The 11878-nt window shown below is 42.0% G+C and overlaps 1 protein-coding gene across 3 annotated transcripts in view; it reads left to right on the forward strand.

The window, feature by feature from the left end:
* The window catches only part of LOC127652440 (nuclear factor 7, ovary-like), a 75334-nt gene extending 65177 nt beyond the window's left edge, over positions 1-10157 (forward strand). The window contains exons 1-6 of one of the 3 annotated variants that reach the window (XM_052138598.1): positions 2491-3106; positions 8391-8486; positions 8584-8817; positions 8900-8922; positions 8992-9110; positions 9415-10147. In XM_052138598.1, coding sequence (XP_051994558.1) covers positions 2729-3106; positions 8391-8486; positions 8584-8817; positions 8900-8922; positions 8992-9110; positions 9415-9935 — 1371 coding nt within the window. In that variant the 5' untranslated portion in view covers positions 2491-2728 and the 3' untranslated portion in view covers positions 9936-10147. Of the gene's footprint in view, positions 1-2490; positions 3107-8390; positions 8487-8583; positions 8818-8899; positions 8923-8991; positions 9111-9414 lie in introns of those variants that run through there. The other 2 variants (XM_052138600.1, XM_052138599.1) reach the window with 2 other exon arrangements.
* Positions 10158-11878: the final 1721 nt, after the last annotated feature.

The following is an 11878-nucleotide window of genomic DNA, read 5'->3' on the forward strand; positions in this document are numbered from 1 at the left end:
ACTCACGACCCAAGCCACTGCAGGTACCGCAGTTACCCTGTACTGGTATAGGTGCTCCACAGGTAAGGCCTCCTTCGACTCCCCTGTGTGTAACACCATGGTTCTGTCCCTCTGGCGAGCAGACTCCGTGTTTCCCTTAGGCAGTCACGGCTGCCTCGGTTGTCGCGGCTGTATGTTCCCCTCTATGAGGCTGGATCCACCACTCGAACAACTTTTCCACATAGGCCCTAAGTCAGGCCTCTGATGGTTTTGCCACTTAAACTTGCCTCCCCTCTCGGGTAGGCGTGGCCTCCGCAGGGTCTTCTCCGCCCTGAATAAGGGCTAAGATCCCCTTCCCTCAATGCGTGTAACGGCCCCGGCCTTAGTTGCTCTATGCGAGAAACATAGAGAGAAAAGAGGCCCGGCCAGACTTCGCCCGTTCCCAGGTTGGCGGCCAGCACCTTGTTCCCCCCTCCAGGGCAACGATAAGGAATCCTGATGGCTTAAATGGGGCATTGGGGAAGGGTACGTGCGGCCTGATACAGTTGGTCGTCCTGCACGTAGGAATACCTGCTCGCTCCTGTATCAGCAGTTCACGTACACGGCTCAGCGCATGGCGCTTTTATAAGTGGACCCCTAGTGTCGCTTCTCTGACACAACGTGGAGAGAGCGACAGAAGGGGAACGTCTAGGTTACGTATGTAACCCCCATTCCCCGATGGAGGGAACGAGACATTGTGTCTCCCCTGCCACGTCGCTGAGCCGAGCCACTGTTGTGGCCGGACCATTTCCGGCTCCTCAGAAAAATCCTGAATGAACTCCCGTATTTGCGCCGCTTAAATACCCGTATGTCCGGGGGCGGGACATGCAAATACTGGGTGCCAACTCTCATTGGCCTTTTTTCATAGTCCAGAGGTGAATATCGGCACTCAAGAGAGACCCCTAGTGTCGCTTCTCTGACACAACATCTCGTTCCCTCCATCGGGGAACGGGGGTTACATACGTAACCTAGACATTTACAGCATAACTAAGAGAGCTTTGTCATGCCAAAGAGGATGCGTACAGAAGTGGGGATAAAATCTTGTACAGCCAGGCCTGAAACACACTAAGGAGATCAGAGTGGCCAAAAGAGCCTACTCTGAAAAGCTGAAAAAAAATTTCAGCCAATGATCCTGCATCTGTATGGAGAGTCGTAAAGGACATCACCAAGTACAATACACCACCCCCTTGCTCTGTAGAGAATCAACAACTGGCTGATGACTTGAATTTGTTTTTCTGCAGGCTTCAAATGCCCAGTCTCACACCCCTCCTCCACTCTGATCTTATCCGTACTGCAAATGAGATATTAAGCCGAGGTACTGACTCATAGTGGTCATTAAAAAATCCCAGGACACTCCTCGAAAAGGCCAAATTCCCCCCATTAGCCTTTATCAATCATGGCTTCTTAATAATCCCCATCCACTAATTGGCTCTATCACTCTACTCTCTCCTCTCCACCAATAGCTGGTGTGTGGTTAGTGTACTGGCGCACTACGGCTGCACACTGGTGTTGGGTGAGGAGTGTCCCTGCTCACTGTGAAAAGGGCTTTGACTGTAGTGTCAGAAAAGTGCGATATAAATGAAACATTCAAAATGTAACGTTCATCACATTTAGACCTCAGAAGTGCTAAATCTTTTGCAAGTGTTGTGACATTGTTTTGCAAGTCTTTCACAAATTCATCCCAAAAGACAGCTACATTCACTGATCCAGTTTGTGTGGCTCATAGAGTGCTGACAGAAGATGCAAGCTCCTCTCGGACAGCTGAGATCTTGTTTCTGAGTGATCCTGCCATAGAGTTAGTGAGGTAACTCCAACGATCAGCCTGTTAAATCTATATATAAGTGATATAACTGTATAATGACAGAGACTATAATATAAACAACAGGGAATGAAAAAGAACGGTACGTCTGTGACTTTGCTGGTGTTAGACTACAACCTTACGAACAGTTTCAATCAGATCCACAAGTGAGGAAATTTACCAAAAGAAACCCACCAAACACTCACGATTCAGTGAGAAAAGACAGGTTTACATTTATGCATTTGGCAGACGCTTTTATCCAAAGTGACTTATAGAACCCTTATTACAGGGACAATCCCCCCGGAGCAACCTGGAGTTAAGTGCCTTGCTCAAGGACAAATTGGTGGTGGCTGTGGGGATCGAACCAGCAACCTTCTGATTACCAGTTATGTGCTTTAGCCCACTACGCCACCACCACTCTGTTTGCATGTAATACATATAATTTGTGTTCTAATCTTCGATGAATGTACTACAGAATGTGTTTTAATATCAAAACTCTACAGTTCATTGGTTTACAGAGAGGTGCCTATCCAGATGTTAGAGAGAGCTTTAATGTAAGTTCATTTTGAAAGTGTTTTGTTTCCTGAAGCCAGTGAACAGAAATCCTGAATTTGCTCTTTGACCTGCTAACAAACACACCCACAGATGATCAGAAACTGCACCCTCATGAAACACTTACCAGGAAGTGACTGTCTTATTATTTCTCTCTTTACTCTCGTACTGATTATGTTCTTTATTCTTGGAGTGATCAGTGCAGAACGAAGGGAAAGACTTTCTAAAAGGATTCTTGTGAAGTTTGTTTCAGAGTCGACAGCAGATATTTGCTGATTCTGATGATTATTCATTATTGAAAGCAACATTCAGAGATTGAAAGTAAAGTTCAGATCGTTGGAGCTTTTACAAACAGAGGAAATGGATTCACTCTCTGTGGAAGAACTTTCTTGTCCCGTGTGCTGTGAAATCTACAAGAATCCTGTTCTTCTGTCGTGTAGTCACAGTGTGTGTAAAGAGTGTCTTCAACAGTTCTGGGAAACCAAGAGAACTCAGGAGTGTCCCGTCTGCAGGAGAAGATCTTCAAAAGATGAACCTCCTTGTAATCTGGCGTTGAAGAACTTATGTGAGATGTTTGTGAAAGAGGGAAATGAGAAGGAGATCTGCAGTTTACACAGAGAGAAACTCAAACTCTTCTGTCTGGATGATAAACAGCCGGTGTGTTTAGTGTGCAGAGATTCAGAGAAACACGTCAATCATAAATTCAGACCCATCAGTGAAGTTCTTCCATCTTACAAGGTACAACAAACTTCTCTTGTTTCATTTACAAAGAAGGTTCAATTGCTTTAAACATCGAAATCAGAACATTCATGTACATGATATTTTCCTGAAGCATTTTAATATGTATTATATACTTAAGCAATATAACATCACAAGAGTGCGGTGTGATTCGAGTGTCGTAGGTAATTACAGCAGTGCTGATTTCGGGTCATATAGCACGATTGCGAGTGTGATATTGCTTATATACAACAGTTCAATGAACAAGTCCATTTAAAAAAAAAAAAAACTGAGAACGGTCATAAAAACACATTTGTGCTGGAACTACTTTCTTATGGGACGGATCAGAATCTGCCGTTGCTGGTTCAAAACACACAATGCGTTCAAGCCTCCGTTAGTATTTAAAAAATAAGAAATGGTATCACGGCCTGTGCTGTTTCTAACAAGTCATTGGAAAAACAAGGATAGACGGCTGGATGTGTGTGTGTGTGTGTGTGTGTGTGTGTGTGTGTGTGTGTGTGTGTGTGTGTGTGTGTGTGTGTGTGTGTGTGTGTGAGTGTGTGTGTGAGCGTGTATTTATCACTTTGTGGGGACCAAATGTCCCCATAAGGATAGTAAAACCCGAAATTTTTGACCTTGTGGGGACATTTTGTTGGTCCCCATGAGGAAAACAGCTTATAAATCATACTAAATTATGTTTTTTGAAAATGTAAAAATGCAGAAAGTTTTCTGTGAGGGTTAGGTTTAGGTTTAGGGGATAGAATATAAAGTTTGTACAGTATAAAAACCATTATGTCTATGGAAAGTCCCCATAAAACATGGAAACACAACATATGTGTGTGTGTGTGTGTGTGTGTGTGTGTGAGAGAGAGAGATTTTTTTTGTTTTTCAAAAACCCTTTTTATTACAAAATATAATCGTCTAAAATCTTCAACATAACACTGACATCATTAGATTCACTGATTAAAACAATGACATCATCAGCATAAGCTGATATTTTAAAAGTATTATTGCAGTTTGGCATACACAGTCCATGTACATTAGCTCTTAGTTTATTTAACAAGTGTTCTGTAACGTTTGGCAGAACCAGGGATAGTAACATAACCCCCCCCCTCTGAGGAGCGGATTCCAGACACTCCTGAAACAGAACAAAAAATATAAAAAAAAAAAAAAAAAAATCGTCCAAGGAATGAGGGGTGGACAGGCAGACCAAGGAGAGCACACGGGGAAACCAGACAGTCCAAGGGGGCACAAGGGGTAGACAGGCAGTCCAAGGAGGCACAGAGGGCAGGCAGGCAGTCCACGGGGGCACAAGGGGCAGACAGACAGTCCAAGGAGGCACAGAGGGCTGGCAGGCAGTCCACAATGGCACAAGACGTGGACTGGGTCATGTGGCCTGGGAGCTGGCCACGGGGCAAGGACAGGTTCAGGAGGCCTGGGAGGCGGCCACAGGACAGGGACAGGGTCTGGAGGCCTGGGAGGCGGCCACAGGACAGGGACAGGGTCTGGAGGCCTGGGAGGCGGCCACAGGACAGGTTTGGGAGGTCTGGGAGTCGGCCTCAGGACCACAGCCATGGGGAACTCTGAGGGCAGAGCCGAGGTAGGCGGAGCCATGGATGTTTCTGGTGGCGGAGCCCTGGGTGGCTCAGGATGTGGAGCCGTGGTCGGCGGAGCCGTGGAAGGCTCAGGAGGCGGAGCCATGGAAGGCTCGGGAGGCAGAGCCGAGGGAGGCTCAGGAGGCGGAGCTGAGGGAGGCTCTGGAGGCGACATCGTAGCAGGCTCAGGAGGCGAAGCTAAGGGAGGCTCTGGAGGCGGAGCCATGGAAGCCTCGTGAGGCGGAGCCCGGGATGGCTCGAGAGGCGGAGCCCTGGATGGCTCGAGAGGCGGAGCCCTGGGTGGCTCGAGAGGCGTGGCTCGAGAGGCGGAGCCCTGGATGGCTCGAGAGGCGGAGCCCTGGGTGGCTCGCTGACCGTGGCTGGCATAGGCTCTGGCTCGCTGACCGTGGCTGGCGTAGGCTCTGGCTCGCTGACCATGGCAACTCCCACCATCGGTGTCTTGGTAGTCCGAACCGGTATGCTACCTTCAGGGCCTCGTCATTCCAGCCGGTGTAACTGGCCACGCCGGAAAAAAAGTGAGTGAACTCCCGAACTGATAAGTCCGCCTGTGTGAGCTCTTTGAGGAACGCCGCTAGATCCATATTTTGGTCGATCATTCTGTAACGTTTGGCAGAAGGAGGCAGACGAGGAGTGGGGATCTAAATGCGGGTTCTTTATTAATTAAGGTGAAAATTAACAGACAGGAACAAAAGAAACATCCACGATGGGAAACAATAAAACAAAAACACGAAAACGTCCAGGGAGCACGAACAGGGTGAAACCGGGCAGAACATAGACTTCCTGACATCTACAAACATCAGAACATGGGGCAAACATCAGAACAGTCAGAACAACCAGGGACTGGAGGAACAGCAGGGTTTAAATACACAGAGACATGATGATAACAAACGACAATCAGGTGAGAACAATGACACAGTGATGAAGGTCGGGGATCATGGTGACGGCGACACGGAAAACATGGGGCAGACAACCAGGGATCGTAACAGGTTCTATGGCTAAAGTGTACAACATGCCTGACAGTGCACAGGCTTGTCTTACACCCCTATTCACCCTAAACGGAGAGCTAAAATCACCATTAATCTTTAATATAATCTCAACGCCACAATACATAACTTTAACCATGGAAATAAAATCAGAATTAAAACCAAAAGCTTCTAAGACACTCCATAAATAAATATGTTCGACTCTGTCAAAAGCCTTCTCTTGATCGATTGATATCAATCCAAAATCCAAATCGAAAAGTTTTCCACAGTCTAAAATGTCCCTAATAAAAGAGACACTATCAAAAATTCTTCTTCCTGGCACACAATATGACTGATCAGGATGAACTATAGATACAAGAACTTCACCTAATCTAATTGCTAAGGCTTTGGAGAGTATCTTATAATCATTGCATAACAATCAAACTGGCCTCCAATTTGTATTATTATTTAAATCTCCTTTTTTAGGCAACAGAGTAATAATTGCTCTACGGCAGCTCTGTGGCAGTTGCCCACTAACCAAGCTTTCATTAAAAACAGCTACTAAATCTGGACCCACCTCTAACCAAAAAGATTTATAAAAATCTATTGTAATTCCATCAATGCCCGGTGCTTTCCCACTCTCCATTCTTTTAAGAGCATACTCTAGTTCTCCTAAACTCAGGGCTTTACTGATTTCCTCGTTAGCATCTTTGGTTACTTGTGGTAAATTTTCAAAAAAACCAAAACTTTCATCTTTAGCCTCTAAAATTTCATTTTTATACAGGTCTTTGTAAAATTGTACAGCTCTTTTTCTTATGTCTAAAGGATTGACAACAAGACTCCAGTTTCAGACTTCAAACCATGAATAAACTTTTTCTGTCCATTCTTCTTTTCCAGGTTAAAAAATAATTTTGAAGGAGCATCCATTAAATCGGCACTTTGAAAACGGGGTCTAATTATTGCACCTTGTGTTGTCAAACCTAAAATATCAGCTAATAGATTATTTTTCTTTTTGATGCTTTCTAGAAAAGTGACATCTTTTATGGAGGCCAGCCCTTGTAATCTCATTAAATCTTCTTCCAACACACTCATGGACTTATTTATGTCTCGTGTAGCGTTGCGAGTATATTACTGACACAACTGTTTGATTTGAACTTTCATAAAATCCCACCACTGCTGCAATGTCAAGAAAGATGATTTCATAGCTTTGGCATTTTTCCAGAACTCTTTAAAAACATCTTTAAAAACAAAATCACCCAATAAATTATTATTAAAATGTCAATATGCACTTTTTGATTTAACATGGTTTTTTGCCACAATAAATTTTACCAAACAATGGTCAGAGAAACTTACTGGGATTATTGAGCATTCTCTGAACATACTTAGTTGATGTTTAAAACCATAAAATCTGTCAAGCCTTGCCATCGATAACTGGTTTTCATAAGCATGAGCTCAAGTATATTGTCTCTGCGTGTCATGGAAATTTCTCCATATATCGATAATACTGTGAGACTTCATCAATTGAATTGAACTCTTTCTTGATTGCATGTGTGGTTCGACATGATTTCTGTCAATGCCATTCTCAGTACAATTAAAATCCCCTCCCACAAATAAAAGCTCATCAGCATTACAATCATTTAAAACATTATCTAAAGTATTCAAAAAGATAATTCTCTCTAATGCCACAGTTGGAGCATATACACAGACAAACATCGAGCGCCCATACTCCCAGTACACAGACTGAGAGTTAACAACAGCCCTCCCTAAAACAACCGCTCTTCACTTACTGACACTACCAAAAAAAAAAACACAACGTCTACTATCCACAATAAACAGAGATAGAAAAAGGAAGAAAAAAGATTCCAAACACTCGTACCTTACTGAGCAGTCAAACACTCCGCATCCACGCTCCACACTCACTCAACGCATGCGTACACACACACAGAGAGAGAGAGAGAGTCTCTGTGTGTGTGTGTGTGTGTGTGTGTATGTGTGTGTGTGTGAGAGAGAGAGAGAGAAAGAGAGAGAGTGAGTGAGTGAGTGAGTGAGAGAGAGAGAGTGAGAGAGCACGTGTGCGATCACCTGTTGCCACACCCAATCAGAGATGCTGTCAGCTTTCTGAAGATCAGCTTTCTCAATTCTCCCTGTTTCGCGGTTGCTGGTGCACAAGAGTCATTCACTATAGAAACAGCGATGTCCTCCGCCATTTTAAACAGAATGTATTCAACGTGGAAACTCCGATAAAAGGTAAGCACTTGAGTTCTGTAATAAATCAGTTGTGTCTCTCAGCTGTTTAAAGCCATTTCCTAGCTTTGGTCATGTATTAGTAATACGAGCGGTCACGAAGCGCTGTTCTATATAAACAATGACTAACGGATTCACTTTATGTCACCAACTGGCTCATATTACACACAAAAACAATCTTTTTCCACCACCTGCTGGATAACATATGTAATGTCAAAAATAAAGACAGTAACTACGAACACATCTGCACTCTTACACTTTAGTTTAGAACAGCAGGAACACAAGCGGAGTGACACACACACACACACACACACACACACAGTGATGCGCCCGAGTGCTGATGATGTCACACCATCAGTGCTCATGGAACATCTCTCGTCCAATCAGATTTGAGGATGGGAACTAACTGTTGTATACATGAACATATCATAGTAATCTCTCAGCAGCTGCAGATTCACAGATTTTCACTTTGTTAAATTTCAGGAGGAACTCAATACAGCACTGAAGTCTTTACAAGAGAAACTCAAACACACAGAAAACATGAAAGGAGAGTTTGATAAATCAGTTGGACACATCAAGGTGAGGATACAGAATCAACAATCAAACACATTTGCTGATAAATGATGTGATGTGTGTGAATGCAGAGCTGATTGAAGTGAATTTGATGTGATTTCAGACTCAAGCTGAGCACACAGAGCGTCAGATTAAAGAGCAGTTTAAGAAGCTTCATGAGTTTCTCCGACATGAAGAAGAAGCTACAATCACTGAACTGAGAGAGGAAGAGGAGCAGAAGAGTCAGATGATGAAGAAGAAGCTTGAGGAGATGAACACACACATCTCAGCTCTTTCACACACAATCAAAGACATGGAGGAAATGATGAAAGCCAATGACGATGTCTCATTTCTAAAGGTGACAGTCAAACTCTCATCATTGATTTCTGCTCTTATTGATCATTTGAGGAGCTCATCAGGTGTTTTTTTGTCTTTTGCAGAACTTTAATGTGACAATGGAAAGGTAAGTGTCTCCTCTCTATGGTTGTGAAGTCAAAGTCACTGCAGTACTGACTCCTGAATGTTCTTCCAGAGTCCAGATCTCACAGCCGGATCCACAGATGACTTCTGGAGCTTTCATTCATGTGCCACATTACTTGGGCAACCTGACATTCAGAGTCTGGAAGAAGATGCGAGACATTGTCCACAAGAGTGAGTCCACAAAACATCTCTGCTCGCACACTGAGAGTGTGACATTTGAATATTTACACAAAAAACTAAAGTGTGTACTCCATTATAAACATGACAATAATATACACTATACACACTTTTAATGTTTGTGTTGTGATTCACTGTTAAACACTGATAATAAAACATGAGTGTGTAACTAATAACAACACTGACAATATCTGATAGTGTTTCATCAATATGACAAGTGTTCATAATTCATAATAATCTGTATATGATTCACTCTTGATGATTATATGAACATCTGTTGATTGTTTTCTCTCATCAGCTCCTGTGATTCTGGATCCAAACACTGCAAATCCACATATGATCCTGTCTGATGATCTGACCAGTGTGAGATTCAGTGTGAACAAACAAATATTACCTGATAATCCAGAGAGATTTGACTGTGATGAGTGTGTTCTGGGTTCAGAGGGGTTTAACTCAGGAACACACTGCTGGGATGTGGAGGTTAAACACAATATAGACTGGACTCTTGGAGTAACTACAGCATCAAACCAGAGGAAGGGAAATGATTTCTTTATCACTGATGTCTGGAGTGTGGAGTATATTGAGGATGATGATGAGGATGATGAGGATGATCCATCCTCCACTGTGTTTAAAGTCAAACAGAAACTTGAGCGTGTGAGAGTTCATCTGGATTATGACGGAGGAAAAGTGTCATTCTCTGATCCTGTAACTAACACACATCTACACACATTCACACACACATTTACACACACACTCTTGCCATTCTTCTATAGTTATGATGTCACTCCTCTGAGGATTTTACCAGTTAAATGTTTGTAACAACAGAAAATCTCAGTAATATCTGATTCTTTAATATCTGTAACACATATAATGAGTTCAATAACAATTATTATAATAATATTCATGTGTTGTGAATAAATGTATTTTAGGGGAATTGAACACTTTTATTGTAAAATGTGGAATGAAAATCAAATTTGACAGTTTTTTCTCTGTAAAAATACATTTATTATTTGTTACAGTTTACTCTATGAATAACTTTTATATTTCACTTCTGTATTTCATTCTTAAAGTAGAACTACATTAAAGTCTTTAATCCCAGTGTGGGAACTTTATTAAATGTGTTAAAGTCATTAAATACATAATTAATAATTGCATGTGCTATGCTGAAGATGTTTAATAAACATTTCTTTATGTTTGAAATTGCTGATGGCTCATTTTTATTACTGTGGTGTTTTGTATCTCATGAAGACTTTAATGTAACTCAGTAAAGAAGTTCATCTTTCCCCAAAGAGATTTATGTGTGTTTATATTCAGATCATTTGAACTTCCTGAATGTCTCTCATTTAATAAACCAGTTCTTCCATACAGATATTTCCAGGGCGAGTGACTCCAGTCAGGTCTGCTTAGCAACCAAATTGACCCTGGTTGCTAGGGAGGGTAGAGTCACATTGGGTAACCTCCTCGTGGTGGTGATTAGTGGTTCTCTCAATGGGGCGTGTGGTGAGTTGTGTGTGGATCTTTACCTGTCACTCAGAACGGCTCCCCCGGGGCCAGCTGTGTGCCAGCGTGTCAGGGCACACCAGATCGGGCAGTGGGAAGATTCCCGGGGCGTGAACAGGTCTACCTGTGCTTTGCCGAATCAACTCTGTGAAAGTGCATCTATGAAAGGTGATTTGATTTATTCAAATCTTTGCGGATACATTTTTTAGTTCACTTCGTTACTAACACACAAGAAATGAGTTTTTCACTAGTTTCTAAACTATTTTATGTACATATCAAGATATAAACCTACATTTATTTATGAATATTTAATAATGGTATATTTTTACCTATATCACCCACCCCTGTCTGACGCCGGTGAAAGTCTGGTGGAATGAATGAAATCGAATTTCCGAAATCAAAAAATTAGAATTAAATTAGCACACAGAGGAGTTTGGTGAAAATTATTTTATTGTTATTTTTAAAATACAAGTTTATTTTTATGATTTCTTACAAATACTACTATATCAACTGTATGCAATGTCATATTTAATATGTAATTTATTAATCACAAGATAAATCATGGTGTTGTGACACAGAAAATGTATTCCCTTATTTCCTGACATGTAATAAAAAAACAATAATATTTGATTTTTATTAATATTAGTTAGTTTCTAAAAAAGACCACTGCAGTATGGTCCAAACTATCAGACCGCTGCCACTTTGTCTGTGTAAACGAAATATGGAGTGCCACAGGGGTCAGTTTTAGGGCCTCTGCTTTTCTCCATGTATATGCTTCCCCTGGGAGATATTATCAGCAATCGTGGAATAAGTTTCCACTGCTATGCCGACGATACAAAACTTTTAATTTCTTTGAAACCTGACGAAATTTCACAATTCTACAAATTAGCAGATGATATGTATCGATGAAATCAAAGATTGGATTGCTGGAAATTTCCTTCTACTCAATTACGACAAAACCGAGGTACTTATTATTGGACTAATAACCTCTAAAAAATAAGCCGCTAAAATATAATTTGCTCCACAGTCAAATCTTTATGACCCCTCGCAAAGTGAAGTAGTTTTTTCTGATTAGCCTCAATAACAAGCGGCTTTCTTGTGGCCACACCGCCGTTTAGTCCCAATCCTGTAAGTTCTCGTTGCATTGTGTTGCAAGCACTTTAAAACTCCAAGATCACATCTCATTTTCCACAACTCATGTTGTCTGGTGCTCTGTGTGTACTGAATGTGCTTGGACAGATATTTATTTTCAATGTTTTGTC

The sequence above is a fragment of the Xyrauchen texanus genome, chromosome 12 (genome assembly GCF_025860055.1).
Source record: "Xyrauchen texanus isolate HMW12.3.18 chromosome 12, RBS_HiC_50CHRs, whole genome shotgun sequence".
NCBI lineage: Eukaryota > Metazoa > Chordata > Actinopteri > Cypriniformes > Catostomidae > Xyrauchen > Xyrauchen texanus.